The sequence below is a fragment of the Polypterus senegalus genome, chromosome 7, assembly GCF_016835505.1.
Source record: "Polypterus senegalus isolate Bchr_013 chromosome 7, ASM1683550v1, whole genome shotgun sequence".
NCBI lineage: Eukaryota > Metazoa > Chordata > Cladistia > Polypteriformes > Polypteridae > Polypterus > Polypterus senegalus.
This window is the reverse complement of record NC_053160.1, coordinates 48,714,840-48,738,622: the sequence shown is the minus strand read 5'-3', so window position 1 is coordinate 48,738,622 and position 23,783 is coordinate 48,714,840. Positions and strand designations below refer to the sequence as shown.

Below are 23,783 nucleotides of genomic sequence, written 5' to 3'. Positions count from 1 at the left end.
CTTTGTCTTCAGGTCATTTGAGAGTTGTTTTGTGACCCCCATGTTGCTACTCTTCAGAGAAAATAAAGGAGGAGGGAAACTTACAATTGACCCCCTTAAATACTCTTTCTCATTATAGGATTCACCTGTGTATGTAGGTCAGGGGTCACTGAGCTTACCAAGCCAATTTGAGTTCCAATAATTAGTTCTAAAAGTTTTGGAATCAATAAAATGACAACGGTGCCCAAATTTATGCACCTGCCTGATTTTGTTTGAACAATTATTGCACACTTTCTGTAAATCCAATAAACTTCATTTCACTTCTCAAATATCACTGTGTGTGTCTCCTATATGATATATTTAACTGACATTTTTTATCGTAACAACCAACGATTTATACAGTAAAATAATGACTATTAACAAGGTTGCCCAAACTTTTGCATCCCACTGTATTCCTGATTGCAGTGCAGGAATGTGAGCATTTCAACATGCTCTGGTGTGAGGCTGGCTCTCTTCTTTGAGACAGTGTTCCCAGCTGCTGAGAAGAGATGCTCCGAGGGAGTAGAGGTACCAGGAATACACAAGAATGATTTTGCAGACGAAAATGTTTTAATCATCACACTCTGAAGGAAAAGTGTTGTAGTTTATCACATCATGTACTATATTATGCCCAAATAAAAAAAAAAAAAAACGGACTAAAATATGTAACAAGCTAATTAATTACTGCCAGCACGCCAGAGCCGAGCATATTCGGAGAAGTACATTCGTTGAATGCCACAACCGGCTAGAGTCGGTTTCCACTGCAATTTGGAAGCACGCCCAAGCTGAGTATATTCGGTGACTTACATTCATTGAACTCTGCAGCCGGCTAAAGTTGTTTCTCAGTGCAATTTGCCAGCATGACAAAGCCGATTATATTTGGCAATGTATATTCATTGAATGCTTCAACTAGCTAAAGTCGTGTCTCAGTGCAATTTGCCTGCACGCAGGTGCCAAGTATATTCGGCGACATACATTCATTGAACCCCGAAAACTGGCTATATTTGCTTCACAGACCAATTTGCCAGCATGCAGGAGCTAATCAGTCAGTGCCATATATTCCTTGAGCAGCCAGCTCCTGACCACTGCCAGCCCCGGCAGAACTGCAGCACCACTGTCTATGGGATTCAGCAGCTGCCCTAGACGAGTGCGCAGTCATCAGCGTTTACCTCTGTGTGTTTGCGTGCAGCCATTTCAAGTTGGCTCAGTGATTTACTTAATTTCATCAAATGCTTCAGTTGCACCTTGAACATATAATAATGTCGCAGTAGTTTTTTTTTATAGTTTTTACAGTTCATTTGCAGTGTGTAAAATGATCAGTGTTGCAGTAATGGTGATGCTCTTTGCATGAAAAAAATAAGTGTTCCATTACATTTTCTTTGTGAATTGTGATGTTTACTTAAAAAGTAACTTTTTGGAGTCGACGCCCTAGTCATTTTTGAAAAACCCAAACTTACCACAAAGAAAAGCATATTTCTACTTAGAATGTTGGTGAATTATACTAAATATTACTTATATTATATTACAAGGAATTAGCCTTGGTTACATATTTCAACAATTGGAATACAGCCAGGTTAAATCAATTTGCTTAGTATCACATGACTGCATTTGCATGTACAGTACATGTACTGTATGTATATTCCAAGATTAACATATTTTTGCCACCATTCTAAATAATTGATCTGAATTTCTCCTGACTTTATAAAAAAAAACAACAAAAAAAAAAAAACGTTTCTATGGCAACATCCAGTTGTATAATTAGATTGTTTTGACTGACTAGAAAAAAGCCTGTGCAGATTAGGTTGGTAATAAATGTCCTCTACTTAGGAGTCTTGCTCTTGGCTGATTCTAGGATAAACTGGTGTTGATGTGTGTACATGAGTGCACCACATATAATAATTTACCCTTCCTCTCCAAGGTGCACTAATGGCTTTTGCATTATTCCCACTGCTATAGGGGAATGGATCCTCCAGACTTATTTTTTTCCTCCAAGTACAGTAAATGTTAATGGTTTACTAAAAATGTTGTCTATAATGCCAGTATTGTTCCAATATGATAAAACAGACAGAGATGCAGCAGTCTTACATATGTTGAGTAGAAAGCCTTGTTAAGTACATGTTCCATTTGTAAACTGGTACAGTATAGGTCTGTTTTCACAAAAAGACTAAAATGATTGGGAAGTATTCTTAGAAAGCATATGAGTAAGAATAGAATGAGTGTTGTTTTAATGCCATAAATTGAAAAACTTACAATCAGATTTCTTTATTATGCAGTCTTTTAAATCAGAATGAATTAGAATTAACAGTTCTTTAAAATAAGAAAATGATAATATACACTGTGTGCACAATTATTAGGCAAGTTGTATTTTTGAGGATTAATTTTAATATGGAACAAACACAGTGCTATCAGTCAATCCAAAATGTTAATAAACCTGAAACCTGAATGTTTCACAACGGAAATGTGAGTGTGAACATCATCAGGGGAATACATATGTGCGCACAATTATTAGGCAACTATTAGTGTGCAGATTTATTAGGCAACTAAAGGAAAAATGAAAATTTTCCCATCTCACTTGTTTATTTTCATCTGTTATAGTGAGAATAATAAACAAACACCTCAAAATTTACAAATAAACATCTCTGACATTTCAAAAAAAATACATCAATCAATCAATGACCAATATAGCCACCCTTCTTTCCAATAACAGTCATAAGCCTTTCCATTCATGGAGTCTGTCAGTTTCTTGATCTGTTGACGATCAGCTTTTTGTGGAGCAGTGACTACAGCCTCCCAGACACTCTTCAGAGAGGTGTATTGTTTTTCTCCCCCGTAAATCTAGCGTTTAAGAAGTGCCCACAAGTTCTCGATAGGGTTTAGGTCAGATGAGGAAGGGGGGCCATGTCATTATTCCTTCATCTTTAAGGCCTTTACTGGCTGGCCACGCAGTGGAGAACGTCGATGCTTCGAGTGATGGAGCATTGGCCTGCATAAAAATCATGGTCTTTTTCCTGTATCACTGTTTGAAGAAAGTGTCTTCGAAAAACTGGCAGTAGGTTTGGGAGTTGACAAAATGTTTGATGGTTCTGTGATCACACACCAATATCTTAGCAATTCCAAAAGTGCATCCCTCTGAAAGACTTTTTACAATTTTTGACTTTTCAGAGTCAGTTAAATCTCTTTTTTGGCCCATTTTACCTGAGGAAAACTAGCTGCCTAATAATTCTGCACACCTTGATATAGGGTGTTGATCTCCTTAGGCCACACCCTCCCTCATTACACAAATACACATCACCTGACGTGCTTAAATCCAATAAGCATTCAAGTTAATACAGCTTGGAGTTGGAATATACGCATTAAAAATGATGATATGGTCAAAATACTCACTTGCCTAATAATTGTGCACACAGTGTATTGATGATTCTGTTGATCTCAAGTTAATAAAGACAATGGAAAAATATCTTAAACAGTATATGAGAAATGCAGTAAAATTCTGCAAATGGTAAAATTGGCCTAGTAAACAGAAATTTATCTAGTCAACATTTGTGTTCAGGTTTGATTTACCTTTATTTTTCTTCTTAAAACACACAATTTCAGGCTAGATTGTATACACCGTGGATATAAAAAGTCTATACACCCCTGCCAGAATCTCAGATTTTGTATAATACAATAATGAAACCAAGATGAATCCTTACAGAATTTATTCCATCTTTATTGCAAAATTGCTATCTGTACAAAGAAGATGAAAAAAGGAATCAACCAGTGACAATGTCTCATCTCAAATAGTAGTTACTATACCACTGATACCAATTAAAGTGGTATCTGATTGAGCTCAGATAAAATTTGGCTGTTCCTTTAGAATTATTTTGATATCCTCTTGGTTGCAACATACTCCAAAAGACATGGTTCATGGAGCTTTTAATTTATGAATGGGATCTCATTTTTGTAAGGTGTAAATCAAGACGGGGTACAAAAAACATATCCAGAACATTAAACATTTCATGGAGCACAGTGAAGATTGTCTTCAACAGGTGGAGAAAATATGGCTTAACAATGACTCTACCAAGATGAGGACATCCCACCAAGACTGATGAGAAGACAAGGAGAAAACTGATCAGGGTGGCCACCAAGAGGCCTACAACAACATTAAAGGAGCTGCAGGATTTCTTGGCAAGTACTGGTCGTTCCCTACACATCACAACAATCTGCTGGATTCTGTATATGTCTGGGTAGTGGGGTAGCGTAGCAAGACGAAAGCCTTTTTTCACAAAGAAGAACATCCAAGCCCAGCTAAACATTGCAAAAAGTTATGCCCAGTCTTCCATAGCCATGTGGAAAAATGTATTATGGTGTGATGAGACCTAGGTTGAGCTATTTGGCCATAATCCCAAAAGGTATGTTTGGCACAAAAATAACAGCACATCATCAAAAGAACACCAAACCCACAGTGAAGCATGGTGGAGGCAGCATCATTCTTTTGGGGCAAATTTTCTTCAGCTGGAACTGGGTCTTTAGTCAAGGTGGATGGAATCAGTAATAGCTCCAAGTATCAGCATGACAATGAACCAAAGCATACATCAAAATTAACTAAATAATGGCTTCATCAAAGGATTATCAATGTTTTGGAATGTCCCAGTCAGTGCCCAGACCTTAATCCAATTGAAAATCTGTGGGGTGGCCCTGAAAGACATCTGTGCACAGGAGATGCCCTCATAATTTGACAAATTTAGAATTTTTTTTGCAAGAAGGGGTGGGTAAAAATCACAAAGTCCGCATATGCCAAACTGATAGACACTTACCCAAAAAGACTCAGTGCTGTAATAAAATCAAAAGGTGCTTCAACTAAATAATAGTTTAGGACGTGTGCACACTAATGCAAGCAGGTTTTTGTAAGATTTTATTTATTTATTTTTTTTCCCTAAAAAGTTTCTGACTTGTTTTCACCTTTTTTGTACAGATTGCAATTTTGCAGTAAAGGTGGATTAAGTTCTGACATGATTTATCTTGGTTTTATTTTTATTATTCAAAATCTGCAATTTTGGACGTGGTGTGCAGACTTTTTATATCCACTGTACATTAACAGTCTTAGTTTAAAACATAAGATCCTACTGTTTCATTTGTGGCAGTTCTGCATAACGTTTAGCATAATAAAACTTTCGGTAAAAACTAGTAACACAATGTAAATAAGGCTTTTTATGTTTAATAATTTTGGAAATGAATAGATCACTTTTGCAAAAGGCAGAACTGTTAAAGTATAAATAATTTTTTTTTTAAAATAGAATTTACAACTTACAAAAAAATTGGATTTAATTGTCTTCATTATAGAGTTGCAGGAGGAGAGCTTTTTGATTTTCTGGCTGAAAAGGAGTCCCTTACAGAGGAGGAGGCTACAGAATTTCTTAAACAAATTCTAGATGGAGTATACTATCTTCACTCAAAACAAATTGCACATTTTGATTTGAAGGTATGATGTTTAAATAGCCTTTACAAGATTACATGTATTATACTGTGGATTTCTCTATTATAATAAAATGTAAAAACATTTTAAATCATAGGTCTTTACACTGTTATGTGACAGTAATGAATGCAGTTATTAATTATAAAATGTATTGAAAAGATTTCTAATTGCTGATTTCATGTATCTATGTGAAATAGCCTGAATTGATTACACACATGTGTTGCAAGTCTCTTGGACTATGTGCTAACAATAAGGTATAGTTTAAACTGACCATGTGATAATATAATTTGTTTATTATATATGGAGTGAGTAGCAGTGGTTAGTGTTTTTAGTCAATAAATATTGTTCTTTCATGACAGTCAAATTTTAAAGAGGACTGTCAAGGAAGGATATTCATCTGACAGAGTGCATTGCCTCTACATCTTGCATCTACATTTCAGAGAATGCTAATACAGCACATCAGAAGGTGAAAGTGTAGCGGAATTTGAAAATGTGCTCTGGTGCCCATGGTTTAAAAAAAAAAAATGTTAATGACTCTAAAACATATCTGCACACTGCCCAATTTTAAATTATTTCTAGGTTTGTTTTCATTTGTAAATTTAACTAGCTGAATTGTTGTCTATATCAGCACTATATGTATAATATGCTACAGTGTAAATGAAACTGTAGTGTATTTAGTGAATTATCAGGGCATATTACATGTTAATCTTTAAGTGATCTTAACTAACAGGGCTTTGAATAGAAAGTGTCCGATGGTTTTTACATAATGGAAGTAATACTAACCATTGCTAGTGACACATTGTTATTATTTATGACAGGATATAATATGGTAGAAAGCTTTGAAACTTACAACACTTATAATTTGCAGTGAGTTTAAATTATCAATTAATTGATGATTTCCTATTTAAATTCTAAATACATGTATTTATTGTCTGCGGTGGGTTGGCACCCTGCCCAGGATTGGTTCCTGCCTTGTGCCCTGTGTTGGCTGGGATTGGCTCCAGTGGACCCCCATGACCCTATTCGGATTCAGTGGGTTAGAAAATGGATGGATGGATGTATTTATTGTGTTTTGATATGCATTTCTGTTGTGCTCGCCACCATCACTTATGCCATTTTACATTTTACCTCCACTCCTGAAGGATCATGCATAATTTCACAGGATGATCTGTTCTGTTGGTGAATCAATTTCTTGAGACTAGTGTCAATGTCATTTTTAATTCTGATGCACTGTTATACATGTTTTGGTAATCCTGTACACAGTATATGAAAGTGATAGTGGGATATCAGTAGTATAGTGTCAGTACAGCCAGAAGAATATTGAAATTTTACTGCACACTGAAAAGCTTGCTTGTATGCTGCAAAACTTAGTATTATTTACATCTTCTTGGTTGTCTAAGGCAGTAATGTTGCTGGCATGCCTTATAAATTACTCAGGGTAAGAGAATGATTGGGATAGTTCAGAAACATGAAACAGCTGTCTTGCTGATGTTGAGAGAGGTTTCTGACACAATGCAGCAGAATGTATTTATATTGTACATTTAGATGCAAAATGTGTAGCTTTACAGAAAGTTAAATACAAAATTACACTTACAAAAATTATAATTGTCGTGTTGTTCGTTAACGTGAAAATGTAAAAGAGCTACGTACTATAATTGGTAATTAATGAGTGAAGGATATTGAGTATACAGCTCTGAAGGAATAGACAGAAATTTCATACTGCAAAAGCTCAATAGGCTAATCAAATGATCAAGAAGGTATTCGGATGTTCTAAGAACAATGTAATGTAAATAAACATGTATTTCATTTTTGCATTTTCTGAACTTACTTATTTTAAAATCATGGGGAGTCAGAGCCTATCCCAGCTACATCAGATGAAAGGTGTGACGCAATCCTGGTCAGGGTGCTATGCAACATACTTGTGAGAGGAAGTATGGAACACTTTCTATTCTTTTTGAGATATCTGTATTGGAGAAGGTTTAACCAAAGTTCAATATCCTTAACTAGATATATTTTGAAAACAGTATGTGTACAAGAACTGATTAAATATGTTAAACATGTAATATCTTTTGAGAGGAGACATACCATTAAGCAAACAGGATGTCCATTTGTACCCTTCTAGATGTATATGCTTAGTATTTTTTTTTCCTTTTCTAATGAATAGTATATTTAACACATTTTAACATGTGCTGTTAATGCAGTAAATAACCATAATTATATATGTGTATGATTCATTCTTTCCAACAGCCAGAAAATATTATGCTGCTAAATCGCAATGCCCTTCACCCTCGAATTAAACTTATTGACTTTGGATTGGCACATAAAATTGACTTTGGCAATGACTTTAAAAACATATTTGGAACACCAGAGTTTGTAGGTTAGTTTTCATATTTCTTCTTTTCTACACAACTGTTCCAGCATAACATTTTTTATTGAAAAAAGTGTTTGTTATGAACACTTAATTATATTAATGTTAAAAAGTCTTTAAAATTACAAAGCAGTCCTACATTTTTCATTAAGAAATAAAATTTGGATTTGAAATAATAATAGTAATATTAATACATTTTATTTGTATTGCAAATACGAAGAATACAAATTATTAACAAAATCCTTTTTAATATCACATAGAATTATTTACTGTAAAATTCTGTGAATGGTGATTGCTTTCAGATGAAGTTGAATAACATCTGCCTAGTCAAATGTAAAATGTAAGCTGTATTGTAGCTCACCTTCTTATACTAACAGAGTTTTTTGTTTTCTGTTAAAACTATTAACATTTTGATATTTCTGTGTTTTTTCCTTTTTTTTTTAGCTCCAGAGGTAGTAAATTATGAGCCTCTTGGTCTTGAAGCAGATATGTGGTAAGTTCATTGTTTGTTTAACATTTAACAGAATTATGTGTTTTATTTGCTCTAACATTTGTTTTTGTATTATTTTCAGGAGTATTGGTGTGATAACATATATTCTGTAAGTATCAATATTGAATGTCAAGTGCTGCAATATTTGCTTCTTATTTGCTACCATCAGTTTTCCTATTTTGTTTTCAGTTTAAAACCTAAACTGAAATAGCAATGAAGTTTTGTTTTTTTTTATTGATTTGATTACATTGGGATACAGATGTTGTGATTTGATTACATTGGGATACAGATGTTGAGATCATTAAACCCATTTTGGGAGAGTCCTTAAATCTCATAAAAGTACAAAATAATGTGCCTGTAAATCTTGTGTACTGAGTGAAATCAGATTGAGTGGTAGTTTGGTCGTAGATTATATTTTCATAAAAAGGTTTCTAAATAAAATTTTGGATTATATGCAACTTTGATTTTTATTTTATTTCATTACTTAACAGTGTTTATTGTTAAATTCCTTATTTTAGATTGACTTCACATTTGAAATGAAAATTTAACTAAGTTAGCTTTACCTTGACATACATTCCTCTCATTTAAACTAAATCTATTACCAGTTTTAACAAGGTTTTTGATTTGTACAGCAGATTCTCAAAATATGTGATACATTTCTCGGCAACTTCTACTCAAAACAGCCAAAACAGACTTCAGCTCCTGAAAACCAAGTATATTTGGATTTGAAAAATGATTCATAATTTCAAAATCTTACTATTTGTTTTTGTAAACACCAAAATCCATTACATTATTGCCAGTTTCTTGAATTAGTAGAGATGATGGATTCATAGATCAGAAAGCTGTCAAGTAAGACTCCAAGGCTGGTCTCAGAGGATGGTGGTTAATGAAAAGCATTTAAGATTTTTATGTTAATGAGCTTATCAGAGAAGGGGTAGGTGATTTTTATGTGTGTTGAGTTGTAGACATCCAGGCAGTAATTTTTCACTTTTAGCCAAGTGTCACCATCAAAGGAGTGGAATGTGAGGTCATGTGCTAAATCTAAAATCTTAGTAGTAGCATGGAGGTGTTTAATAAAGTAGACCAATTGGGCGATATTGAGTGATGCCACAGGAGGGAATTTGCAAGGTTCTGGATTTACTAGTAAGACATCAACTGGTAAGTATGATATAGCTACTGCAGCAAAAATCATGTTAGACATTTTAAGAGAATGCTGTGGTTGACAACAGTAGCAGAGCAGAACAGTCGTTGTTACAAAGTAGGTTGACCTTAACTCTGACAGTAAGTTTAGTACAGTGATTAAGTAAAAATTCAGACATTAAAGATTCAAACAGACAGATTTTAAGAAGTACAAAGTCTATACAAATTAAGAGTAGAACCAACAGACATTTTATGGCTAGCAAAAATAAAAGAATTACAGAGATGAACATTGAAAGCTTACTCTTGGAAGTAACTGAAAAGTAGTTCTTTTTCACCAGGGTACTGCAGTTCCTTATTCCAAACACCAAAGAAACACTTACATTTCAGGGTTAGTCTTCATGTGGATGTTGTGAAGACTTCCAACTGTTTCTGGTCCTGAAAAGAAGTTTGTGAATTCAGAACACACAATTGTCGTCTTCATAATCTCATACGCCTTCCAATGTTTAAGAGAAATCAGTTTTCATATTTAGTGGATACATAATGCTGTTCTTTGGCTTTCTTTGTTCCCTTGATCTGATTATTTTTATATCTCTCTTGTTTATTTCTTATGGATGGTATACTTTCTGACAAATTTGTTATTTCAGGTATTCTAGAATATTTTGAATAGACCTACTTTATGCTCTGATGAAAGTTTATTATATTGTGAGTGGGAATTAATTAGTTCCTTTAGTCACTTCAATTCCAACCCAGACAATTCAAGTTTAACTTCCTTCTTCTGATTGCTTTTACAATTATTTACACATAAGTAAATAAATAAAGATTTGCATTTTTATTTCAAAGGTTACATTCAGTATCTTTACATTTGGCAACATGCCCATTCTGTTTCCAATTCACATATCTTTTGGTTTTGCATCTAGAAGCCAATTGTCATTTTATGTTGATTTTTTCCATATGTTATGCTAAAATATTTCATAACTAAATTGTGTAATCCCTTTAACTGGTCCAATTTGGGCAACTAATTAGACGTGTTTTATTAGTTTCCTCATTATTTGTATTAATGTATCTTCCTTTTTTGTCATTATTTATAAGCAACCTACCCTTTAGTGTCATATTCAACATGAGGTGACCCCTGTAAAAGCAATTTTATGTATATTAAAGGTCTTCCTTTTTTACTCTTACTATGGTTTAGTGTATCATGTAGGAAGGAGTGCCCAATAACTTTAATTATCAGTTTTACCTTCTACAATGCTGACAGTTAATTAAAACAATCAACGAGACTCCCCCCTTCAAGAAATGCCTAGTTAAAATGTTGGTTGAGTGAGGAATCTGTCTTTCACTTTCCTGCCAGGCCACCAGAAATATGAATAGATGGACGTCTTTTAAATATCGACCCCATGTAGTTCCCCCTGGTGGCACCCAAGAACCCCGACAGGGCTGTCCCATAGGACTACAATTCCCAGCCTGCCCCGTGCATGTTCCTGAGTCTCCCACCAGTGTGTACGGAAGGAGAATATAACTTCAGACCACATAATCCTCTTGTCCTTCTGTTGTGGCTTACATTTCTGTCCGGAAGCCAACCTCCATCCCAGCCAGGACGCCCATCTGTCCCACATCGCACTCACTGTATAATATGTACTGTACTGTATAAACACAATTATAAGCTTCAGCTCACACTGACCCTGGAAGTTAATTAAGTGGGATAATTTAAGTGGTTAAGAGGAAGGATGGATGTTTTTATCTGATAAAATATGATTTTACAGCATAAGGAACTACTACTTTCAAAACCATATGTGTTTGCAATGGAAAAAAATGTAACATTCTGCACAGTTTTAATCTGCACTGTTTTCATTTTTTAAATCTTCATGCATTTTTTTGTGTTAAATATATTTAAAAATGTATCATATAAATTCCTATCCATCCACTTCATCTACTTTTCTCCCTGCATTGTCTCATGTCAGAATTTTTCAGTTGTGTAGTACAGCAGGGTCATTTAGAATGTCCAGTTAACCCAGGTTACATTTCTTTATATTGTGAGAGGAAAGCGAAGTACATGAAGACAACCAATATAAGCATAAGAAACACACATATATTCCTCACACATTAACTATGGTGGAAAGTGAGAGTGAGAATAAGCACTGTTCTTTCAGCTGCACTTTAACAAGTAAATTCATACTGGAAAAAGTGTAGGTAGACAGAGGTCTGAGAAAGGTTACAATATTTGGTTTGGTTTGGTTTAGGTTTATTTGTCATATATAGGTTAACACAGGGTCAACATACAATGAAATGTGTATGACGAGAAAAACAAGTCACTCAGCCTAGATCCAATAAAGCTAAAAAATAATTAATAATTTTAAAAAAATTACAAGTTAAAAATAGACTAGCTATATAAAATAAAATGTGTACATTTTAAAAGAAGTTCTAGAGCAATACAGTATGAGTTGAAGGAGCAGCAAGTACAAATGACAGTTGCACAGATAATGTTTTATAAGTACAGATGCATATTCCATAAAGTGCAGATGCATGTTCCAGTCAGTATTCAGAGTGTATGCAGGTACAGTTTGTGTGTGAGTAGTGCAATGTAGATGTAATGCAATGTAAGTGTATGTAAGTGTTCAGGTATTGCTGTTGAGGAGTCGAATGGCCTGGTGGTAAAAACTGTTCTTAAGTCTTGTAGTCCGAGCAGCCAGATTCCTGTATCGTCTGCCAGACGGTAACAAGGAGAACAGCTGGTGTGCTGGATGGCTGTGCTCCTTTATGATGCTGCTTGTCTTACGCAAGCACCGATGGAGGTAAATGTCATCAATGGCAGGGAGACTCTTGCCTGTGATGTGCTCTGCTGCCTTCACCACTCTCTGTAGTGATTTCTGGCTGCTGGCAGAGCACCTTCCATACCAGACGGTAATGCAGCCCGTCAGCAGACTCTCGACCACACTCCTGTAAAAGTTTGAGGTGATGTTGGCATTCATGCCAAACTTCCTCAGCCTCCTCATGAAGTAGAGCCGCTGGCAAGCTTTCTTAACCACAGTGTCTATGTGAAGGGTCCACGAGAGATCCTCGGTGATGTTTACTCCGAGGAACTTGAAGCTGTTAACCCTTTCAACTTCTACGCCGCTGATGTAGATGGCCTGGTGTTCTCCGCCTTGCTGTTTCCGATAGTCCACGATCATCTCCTTGGTTTTGCTGACGTTAAGAGACAAGTTGTTACCCAGGCACCAATTACTCAGTGCCAGCACCTACCCTCTGTAAGCCGTCTCATCATTGTCAGTGATAAGGCCTATGATGGTTGTGTCGTCTACAAACTTGATGATGGTGTTTGTGCCGTGTTTTGCAACACAGTCGTGGGTGAGCAAGGAATACAAGAGGGGGCTAAGCACACAGCCCTGCGGTGCTCCTGTGTTTAAAATGAGAGATGAAGACGTGTGTTTGCCAACTCTCACCACCTGGGGCCAGTTTGTGAGGAAAGAGAAAATCCATCTGCAGATGGTCGTCCCCAACCCAAGCTTCAAGACGAGTTTTGAGGGGATGATGGTGTTGAATGCCGAGCTGTAATCTATGAACAGCATTCTGACATATGTATTTCCTCTTTCCAGGTGGGTGAGGGCAGTGTTTACTGTTAGCGCAATGGCATCCTCTGAATAGATCTGTTTGCTCTGTAAGCAAATTGGAGAGAATCCAGTGTGTCGGGGAGGGAGGAGCAGATGTAACCTTTGACCAGTTGCTCGAAGCACTTCATAATGACTGATGTCAGTGCAACCGGGCGATAGTCATTCAGACAGGAGACCACCGGTTTCTTTGGGACAGGAATGATGGTGGATGCCTTGAAGGAAGTGGGGACCACCGACTGCCTCAGGGAGAGATTGAAGATGTTGGTGAACACATCTGCTAGCTGGTCAGCACACGCCCTGAGGGCACGGCCTGGGATGCCATCTGGTCCCGGAGCCTTGCGAGGATTAACCTTTTTGAAGGACCTTCTCACGTCAGATGTTTCAAGGATCAGAGTGACAGACTCACTGCCCCCTTGAGGATATAGCACCTGTTCTTTGTTGGCTGCATCAAAACAAGCATAGAAGGTGTTGAGCTTGTCTGCAAGAGATGCATTGAGCTGAACACTGACTTTTTCTTTTTATAGTCCGTGAGGCACAGTCCATTCCACAGGTGCTTGGTGTCAGAGCTGTGGTAGCTTGACTCCACTTTGTCCCTGTAGTCCTGTTTGGCCTTCTTGATGGACCTCTGTAGGTCATATTTGGCTGCTTTGTATGCATCAGAGTCCCCTGAGCCAAAGGCAGAGGTCCGTGCATTGAGCTTAGCCCAAATCTGTAGTTCATAGTTGGTGAGGCATTGTTTTATACAAACCGGATTCCAAAAAAGTTGGGACACTAAACAAATTGTGAATAAAAACTGAATGCAATGATGTGGAGATGGCAAATGTCAATATTTTATTTGTAATAGAACGTAGATGACAGATCAAACGTTTAATCCGAGTAAATGTATCATTTTAAAGGAAAAATATGTTGATTCAAAATTTCACAGTGTCAACAAATCCCAAAAAAGTTGGGACAAGTAGCAATAAGAGGCTGGAAAAAGTAAATTTGAGCATAACAAAGAGCTGGAAGACCAATAAACACTAATTAGGTCAATTGGCAACATGATTGGGTATAAAAAGAGCTTCTCAGAGTGGCAGTGTCTCTCAGAAGCCAAGATTGGTAGAGGATCACCAATTCACACAATGTTGCGCAGAAAGATAGTGGAGCAATATCAGAAAGGTGTTACCCAGCGAAAAATTGGAAAGACTTTGCATCTATCATCATCAACTGTGCATAACATCATCCGAAGATTCAGAGAATCTGTAACAATCTCTGTGCGTAAGGGTCAATGCCGTAAAACCATACTGGATGCCCGTGATCTCCGGGCCCTTAAACAACACTGCACCACAAACAGGAATGCTACTGTAAAGGAAATCACAGAATGGGCTCAGGAATACTTCCAGAAACCATTGTCCGTGAACGCAATCCACCGTGCCATCCGCCGTTGCCAGCTGGAACTCTGCAGTGCAAAGAAGAAGCCATTTCTAAGCAAGATCCACAAGCTCAGGCATTGTCACTGGGCCAGGGATCATTTAAAATGGAGTGTGGCAAAACGGAAGACTGTTCTGTGGTCAGACGAGTCACGATTCGAAGTTCTTTTGGAAATCTGGGACGCCATGTCATCCGGACCAAAGAGGACAAGGACAACCCAAGTTGTTATCAACGCTCAGTTCAGAAGCCTGCATCTCTGATGGTATGGGGTTGCATGAGTGCGTGTGGCATGGGCAGCTTGCATGTCTGGAAAGGCACCATCAATGCAGAAAAATATATTCAGGTTCTAGAACAACATATGCTCCCATCCAGACGTCATCTCTTTCAGGGAAGACCCTGCATTTTTCAACAAGATAATGCCAGATCACATTCTGCATCAATCACAACATCATGGCTGCGTAGAAGGATCCGGGTACTGAAATGGCCAGTCTGCAGTCCAGATCTTTCACCTATAGAGAACATTTGGCGCATCATAAAGAGGAAGGTGCGACAAAGAAGGCCCAAGACGATTGAACAGTTAGAGGCCTGTATTAGACAAGAATGGGAGAGCATTCCTATTTCTAAACTTGAGAAACTGGTCTCCTCGGTCCCCAGACGTCTGTTGAGTGTTGTTAGAAGAAGGGGAGATGCCACACAGTGGTGAAAATGGCCTTGTCCCAACTTTTTTGGGATTTGTTGACACCATGAAATTCTGAATCAACATATTTTTCCCTTAAAATGATACATTTTCTCAGTTTAAACTTTTGTTCCGTGATTTATGTTCTATTCTGAATAAAATATTAGAAGTTGGCACCTCCACATCATTGCATTCAGTTTTTATTCACGATTTGTATAGTGTCCCAACTTTTTTGGAATCCGGTTTGTAGCTTAATAAAACAGAATGATAATAATACATTTAAGGATGCATTATAATTAATGATAATTAATGCATTTTACTGTGTGATATACAATTTGCATAGTGATGGTTATTTGCGATTAAAAACTAAATGCTTTTAAAAGGTTCCTCTGTTCTTGGTTGAATTCATTGCTCATCTGTTTTAGAGCCTTAGCATCATAAACAAGATTTATTCTAGTGTCTACCAAAACACTACCATGCCCTAGTTCATATTAATACCCTTTGTTTTAAAGCTACTCTTTGTTTTGTTTAGAGTGAACAGTCAAGTCTTTTATGTGTTTCTGGTACTATGTAGCACAGTATATTTTAGAATCTGATCCTTTGGATTCATTAGGCTATAATGGAGCTGCTTTTTTATTAAAGTCTTTGTTGTATTTTTTTTTTCCTTTTTTTTTTTTAACAGACTAAGCGGAGCATCGCCTTTCCTAGGTGATAACAAGCAAGAAACATTAGCAAATGTGTCTGCTGTGAACTATGAATTTGAAGAAGAGTTCTTTAGCAACACAAGTGGTCTTGCAAAAGATTTTATAAGAAGACTTTTAATTAAAGACCCGAAGTATGTTTATGCAAATGTTTTAAATTAAAATAGATTTTAGTTTTACTCATTATTAATATTTAAGCTCTTAATAATATTTCCAAAATTGTTTAATAACCCATTTCCACATTAATTTAGATGTTTCAAATGGTTATTCAGTATCATACAATGTGTTTAACTTGATAATTGCTCCTGGTAGTCAAGTCATACCCCATCACTTTTCTTGGTGGAAGGTAGTACTAGGGTGATGTACCGTGTTAGCCATTGTGACTGTAGTGGGAAGTCAAGTAAAATGACTCATTTTATTGGCTAACTAAAAGTTACAATATGCAAGCTTTCGAGGCAACTCAGGCTCCTTCTTCAGGCAAGATGCAAGGTAAAATGTGTAGGCATTTTATTAAGCCAAAGCTGGGCATAAACACACCTTTTTACAAAAAGTACAAAATAAACAATAAAAGTGTTTCTAAAAAAATATCATCTGTAAAATTGTTATATTCTTTAGTTTCAAATAAATGTGTTACTGTTTCCAACAATTGTTAGTTTACTTAAAAAATTAAGGTGATTAACATTTTTAGCTTTTAAAATCAGTGCATAGTTGTTGAAACTACCCAGAAATTATAACATACTTGTACATATTTGTAGTATCCCAGAGATTAGACTTCTGTAATGATTGTTCCAAACATTCTGTCCTTAGTGTGTAATCAATCAATTTACAATAAATCCCGTTTTAGCATCATTGCACATTATGTAAAGGTGTGCTTTTATGTCAGAGCATTTCTGTTTCACTGTCCATCTTAAGAATACAGACTTAAGTATGGCTAAAATGGGTAGATTAGGCCATATAAATGAGAATAAATAAAAGCTACTGTCACAGACAAATAAAAAAGAAATTTTGTAGATTTTGTCCTTGAATAGTTTTCACAGTCAGTCTGTTAAACTTGATCTTAGCAAAATGTTAAGTAAAAGAGACTGATAGCATCTCATATAGGACATGTAGTTTACATCAAAGCAGGACACGCATGAATTGAATGGTGCTAGTCAGACACCTTATGAGAGCAGTAAGCACAACCTTAATAAATTCTTAATATATTAAAGAATGCTTCCCTTCTTAACGATCATAAATATTTTCTGTATTATTTACACTAGACCTATTTAGATTTAAACATCTTTCTGATTGGTAACTTGTGTATTTAATTTATTTCATTTTTGTAATTGTATAATTTAGCAGTGTTGCAAAACGTTTTATGTTTAATCAAAAATCATTCCTTATAACTTTGAGCAACTTAACATTCTCACACTCACTTCATCCAGTTGAGGTTAGCAGGGGCCAGAGTACGTCCGGAATTAGCCCTGGTCCTGAACTGGTCTCACTGCCCACACATACTTACTTGCACACATGGATATTTGGAATCACCAGTTAATCTGACATTCATATTATTTGAAAATAGGAAGAAAACCATAGTACCCAGAGGAAAACCCTTATACACATTAGAAGAACATGCAAAATCCACATAGATAACAATTGCACATAGGACTGTAAGGATGCTGCAATTGTGCTTTGCTGCAGAATTTGACATTATGTTCCTAAATGTACAAAATTAAGCTCCTACACAAGACTTTTGCCTATGTGCTTTCAGAGAAGGTATAGCTGGATATTAGTCTGACACTTGGGTTGGAAATCTTTTGTACAGTATATTAAGTGTCACTTGCAAGCAATAGACAACTGGTGTGCCAGTGGATAATAGCATATAGTTTTATTTTAAATACTTGCACTCAGAGTTGTACTGTTAATGGCAAGTTAAAGTCATCATAATTATATTAACTGGTGTACACACAAAACATTCATATTTACTGTTAAAGTGTACTGAACAACAAACTGTACATACAGCCGCATCACTTCCACACCTGAGCCTGGCACAAAAGGCTGTCAGTGGTTAAAAATATAATTCTTGGTTTTCTTGCATCATCATTTGATAATAATAATAATTTTGAAGAAATGGCACCATCTCTCAGATTGAGTTAAAAAATAAAAATAAAAACTTTTTACAAACAAACTTGGGTTGCATTGTATTGACCTTTTGCACAGCAAATGCCACCTCAAGATGCTGATTACAGTTTGCCTCTTTTTAAAATTTGAACCATAAAACTATATACCGAGGCCCACTTTTTTTTAGTCTTGTGGATTAAGTTTAACTTCTATACACAGATCACACACTCATCCACTCTCATCCAAGGCCACTTAAGAATAATTATGTATAAGTTATTCCTGCATATCATCTTGGCATTTTCAATTTAAAATGTTCTTTTTGTTTTGATTTTTTTCAGAAAGAGGATGTCAATTGAAGAAACTCTGCAGCATCCATGGATTAAGGTTAGTATTATTTGCTGTTAAAAAAAAAAAAATTGTAACACAACTTTGGAGGATCACGTCACTTGAAAAAAGAGTAATGGTTTCTTGCACAACAATAAAATTTTAGATGTTTAAGGAGGCTTTATAATGAGGACATCTCAGTCTGAGAACCACATATAAATAATAGGGATGCTCAGTTTGATTGGGGCCCATCTAAATCAGACAATTTTCACTAACAGTGACTTGATTAGTTATGTGTAAATTGGTGGATCATAAAAACCAATATTTTCAGCACCTACTTTACTAAGCTTTACGGTAATTTAGTTGCAGTCCTCCTTTACGCAAGTTATTTCAATAATTGAGCCAGCATCTTTTTTGCAGCAAATTTCTTAACAGTTGTATTATCGTAGTATTTCCCTCCACTTGCCCTTTTACCTGTTTCCTCAAGGGTAAGGGTTCTCGTCAAGTTCGTTATCGGGTTGGTCTACTGTTGCATTTTAAGATGAACACACACACACATAGATAAACACACACACAGACCCTAACCACAACAGTGCTCCATGAATGACACACACACGCTGATTAACCCATAGCACTTTAAACCACACAAGTGCTATAGGAATAACAGCCTGTCATTCAGCACTTCAAGAGACTTACTTATTTTCGGCACGAACAACAATACGATGTTTTAGTGATATCTCAGACCTAAATATTACTTTTGGTCTACAAGAATACATTTAAACATATAAAGACTCAGCACTCTTGACTATAGGCCATTCATCAGCCAAGAATACCTTCTTTCTCATATTTGTTCCTTCTGTTGAGTATAGCGCTCTTCACTCTCAGCCATATAAACCTTGCAGCACAGAAATAATGGCAAAAATCTGGCTGTCACCAGGTGCTCAAAGAAATCTAACTTATTACTTCAATCACTCTAGACATTAAGACAAAGCATTGAAAGTTAAAAGCAGCATGGTATTTATTACAAGAATAATAATAATACCACAAGAAAAAATAATACTAGAAAATAGGTAGTGATAGGAAAGTCTGAATATATATAGTCTTTAGAAAAAGCTTACGAAAAAGTTACAGATGACAAGGATGAATGTCCCAGGGAGGCGTTTGATTTAGCAATCGATGTTCATGATGCCTTTCTGACGACCAGGGCCGTCTTCGTCCGTTCCTCTTCTTCTTTCTTCTTCTCCCTTTGCTTCTCTTTCTTCTCCCTTTGCTTCTCTCCTCTTCTTTCCAAACCAAGGCATATTTATTATGAAATGTCAAGCCTTGGTTTCAAAACACATGCACCTGATTGGCTGGCTGTCCAAATGATTGATGAATTAATTCACTGTCTGTTTTCCCACACAACAAAACCTTTGATGTACTCGGAGAAATAGTAGTTCTTCCTGTCCTAGGCTATAAAGCAAATTGTTGTTCCAGATGTCCATCCATCAATAGCCTGAGGTATCACCTCAGCATCCTTTCCCAGGCTATAAAACCAAATTAGCATGAAGCTATGAACAAGTGTTATAAAAGTAAGGTGTAAGGGAAGAAAACCTGCTTTAATTTAATTTCATCTGTTGTCTTGTCTTGAACAAAATATAATGGAAACCAAAATGTACAGATTTTATACACCATAACAACAGTGTAACTAAAAACCAGTAAGTCGAGGTTTGTTTTGCAAGGAGCTTAACTTTTACATTAAAGAAAGTGGATCAATCAACTGAGAAAACTGAATTGGAGGGATTGTCCTCTGCAGTTAGACAAATGGTAAGGAAAGCTAGTTTAATGAATTCAGACCTTTTTATATTGTTCTTTAAATTAACACTAGATCCCAGAAGCTTGCAGTCTTTTTTTTTTTTTGTTGTTCCAGACTACCTTAATTTTCCTTGTTGCTCCTTATCACCATGCCAGTTACTCAGTGATGGATGTGTTTGTTTTGCAAATATGTCAATTTGCACCATGCAGAATACACTCGCCCATCCTCCATTCAGCCAGTTGAAGTCACGTCATATCAAATTTCGCACTACTCATTTCTGTGTGGAAATTTTTATCTGACAATGAGTTGTAGGGAATTGTATAGGTAGACGTTTGAATGCTTGTGTGTGTTTGAGTGTTTCACATTGAAAATGCACATGTCTGGCAGATTCACTCAGGTGGTGCAGAGGTAGAGCTGCTGCTTCACAGTGAGGAGGTTTCTTGGTTTGAATCCCAAGCCCTCCCTGCTTTTAGCACTTTGAGTAGTGAGCTGCTCTTATTATTATTATTACAGTTGTGCTTGAAAGTTTATGAACCCTTTAAAATTTTCTATATATCTGCATAAATATGACCTAAAACATCATCAGATTTTCACTCAAGTCCTAAAAGTAGATAAAGATAAACCAGTTAAACAAATGAGACAAAAATATTATACTTGGTCATTTATTTATTAAGGAAAATGATCGAATATTATATATATGTGAGTGGCAAAAGTATGTGAACCTTTGCTTTCAGTATCTGGTGTGACCCCCCTTTACAGCAATAACTGCAACTAAACGTTTCCGGTAACTTTTGATCATTCCTGCACACCGGCTTGGAGGAATTTTAGTCAATTCCTCCGTACAGAACAGCTTCAACTCTGGGATGCTGGTGGGTTTCCTCACATTAACTGCTCGCTTCATTTCCTTCCACAACATTTCAATTGAATTAAGGTCAGGATTTTGACTTGGCCATTCCAAAACATTAACTTTATTCTTCTTTAACCATTCTTTGGTAGAACGACTTGTGTGCTTAGGGTCGTTCTCTTGCTGCTTGACCCACCTTCTCTTGAGATTCAGTTTATGGACAGATGTCCTGACATTTTCCTTTAGAATTCTCTGATATAATTCAGAATTCATTGTTCCATCAATGAAGGCAAGCTGTCCTGGCCCAGATGCAGCAAAAGAGGCCCAAACCATGATACTATCATCACCATGTTTCACAGATGGGATAAGGTTCTTATGCTGGAATGCGGTGTTTTCCTTTCTCCAAACATAACGCTTTTCATTTAAACCAAAAAGTTCTATTTTGGTCTCATCCGTCCACAAAACGTTCTTCCAATAGCCTTCTGGTTTGTCCACATGATCTTTAGCAAACTGCAGACGAGCAGCAATGTTTTTTTTTTGGAAAGCAATGGCTTTCTCCTTGCAACTCTGCCATGCACACTACTGTTGTTCAGTGTTCTCCTGATGGTGGACTCATGAACATTAGCCAATGTGAGAGAGGCCTTCAGTTGCTTAGAAGTTACCCTGGGGTCCTTTGTGACCTCACCGACTATTACACGCCTTGCTCTTGGAGTGATCTTTGTTGGTCGACCACTCCTGGGGAGGGTAACAATAGTCTTGAATTTCCTCCATTTGTACACAATCTGTCTGACTGTGTGTGGATTGGTGGAGTCCAAACTCTTTAGAGATGGTTTTGTAACCTTTTCCAGCCTGATGAGCATCAACAACTCTTTTTCTGAGGTCCTCAGAAATCTCCTTTGCTCATGCCATGATACACTTCCACAAACATGTGTTGTGAAGAGCAGACTTTGATAGATCCCTTTAAATAACACAGGGTGCCCACTCACACCTGATTGTCATCCAATTGATTGAAAATTCCTGACTCTAATTTCACCTTCAAACTAACTGCTAATCCTAGATGTTCACATACTTTTGCCACTCACAAATATGTAATATTCGATCATTTTCTTCAATAAATAAATGACCAAGTATAATATTTTTATCTCATTTGTTTAACTGGTTTCTCTTTAACTACTTTTAGGACTTGAGTGAAAATCTGATGATGTTTTAGGTCATATTTATGCAGGAATATAGAAAATTCTAAAGGGTTCACAAACTTTCAAGCACAATTGTACAGTATATAATAAAGCAGACACATAAACACAGTTGAATAATTTCTGTTTGTTATCTTGTCACTTGAACAATTTTTTTTTAATAATTCAGTTTTATTCTTGAATTAAAACACACTGGTTTCATTATATCTTTGCATCAGTAACCACTTGAATGACATCAAACCTGTCTCTTCCTCTCTCGCTCTATCTCGTACGTGCACACACACACATCCATGTATGAAAACCTTCTTATTTGAAAACACTTAAAATGGACACCGTTTGAGTTTGGACAGTGAACTTTTTTAAGTGAGGCAGCTTATATTTTACAAAAACAAAAGTAGATACAAATTTGAAATTGCTGCTTAGTAAACAGTAGGCTTGTTAGCTTAACAGCAAAATATGTCTTTTACTTATAAACCCATTAAGCCTGATAGTCTTGTGTCTACTTGATGAACAACTTATGAATATTTAATAAATTTGCAGCTTCTTAATAGATTTTTACTGTGTTTATTCTTTGTTTTGCTAACACACAAATACTACATACTTAAAATGATAAGCCATATTTATACTTATACCTCAAGAATTACAAATATGGTTTGCTTAAGATGTATGCTGACTGGTAAGGCCTCAGAGTACTGCATACAGTTTGGGTCTCTGGGCTACAAAAAAGACACAGCAGTGCTAGAGAAAGTTCGGAAAAGAGTGACTAGGCTGTTTCTGGGACTGAAATATGAGTTGTGAGGAAAGATTAAATCAGTTAAACCTTTTCAGTTTACACAAATGGACATTAAGAGGTGACAATATTTGAAGTTTAAAATGAGTTCAACAAGAACATAGGAGCATAGCTGAATACTTAAGGATAAAATTCACACAAAAGATGCAAGAAATCAGTTGCCAAGTAGTATGATAGATGGTAGAACTTGAAGGATATTCAAAACTCGAATGAATGTTACTTTGGAGGGATTAGATGGGTATGATTGGTGGTCTGAATGTCCTGTTCATAACTTTTTCTGTTTTAATATGATATTATACTGGCTTCTTTTGTTTTACTCTTATACAAGTACCTCATTATCTTAAAAAAAAATCCAAAGCCCTGTTGTCACAATTTTGTAGGCAAGTTGCACAGTAATATTAGGGAATAATTCAATGACCATTAAGAAGGGTTTGCTTTGGAGTATTTACAGGTACATCTCATAAAACTAGAATATCATTGAAAAGTTAATTTATTTCAGTAATTCAATTTAAACAGTGAAACTCCTATATTATATAGATTCATTACACACAGAGTGATATATTTCAAGTGTTTATTTCTTTTCATTTCGCTTATTATGACCTACAGGTAATGAAAACTTACATTTTCAGTAACTCAGAAAATTAGGATACTACATAAGACCAATAAAAAAATGAATGCACTCAGTAGTTGGTTGGGCTCCTTTTGCATGAATTACTGCATCAATGTGGTTTGGCATGGAGCAATCAGCATGTGGCACTGCTGAGGTGTTTTGGAATCCCAAGATGCTTTGATAGCGGCCTTAAGCCCATCTACATTGTTGGTTCTGGTGTGTCTCACCTTCCCCATGACAATATCCCATAGATTCTTGATAGGA

The 23,783-nt window shown here is 36.1% G+C and overlaps 1 protein-coding gene across 1 annotated transcript in view; it reads left to right on the top strand.

Moving 5' to 3' along the window:
• Positions 1–23,783, top strand: part of dapk1 (death-associated protein kinase 1) — a 198,591-nt gene that overhangs the window by 87,138 nt on the left and 87,670 nt on the right. The window contains exons 4-9 of the mRNA XM_039758599.1: positions 5,341–5,479; positions 7,721–7,850; positions 8,286–8,334; positions 8,414–8,440; positions 15,845–15,997; positions 18,302–18,347. Coding sequence (XP_039614533.1) covers positions 5,341–5,479; positions 7,721–7,850; positions 8,286–8,334; positions 8,414–8,440; positions 15,845–15,997; positions 18,302–18,347 — 544 coding nt within the window. The remainder of the gene's footprint in view (positions 1–5,340; positions 5,480–7,720; positions 7,851–8,285; positions 8,335–8,413; positions 8,441–15,844; positions 15,998–18,301; positions 18,348–23,783) is intronic.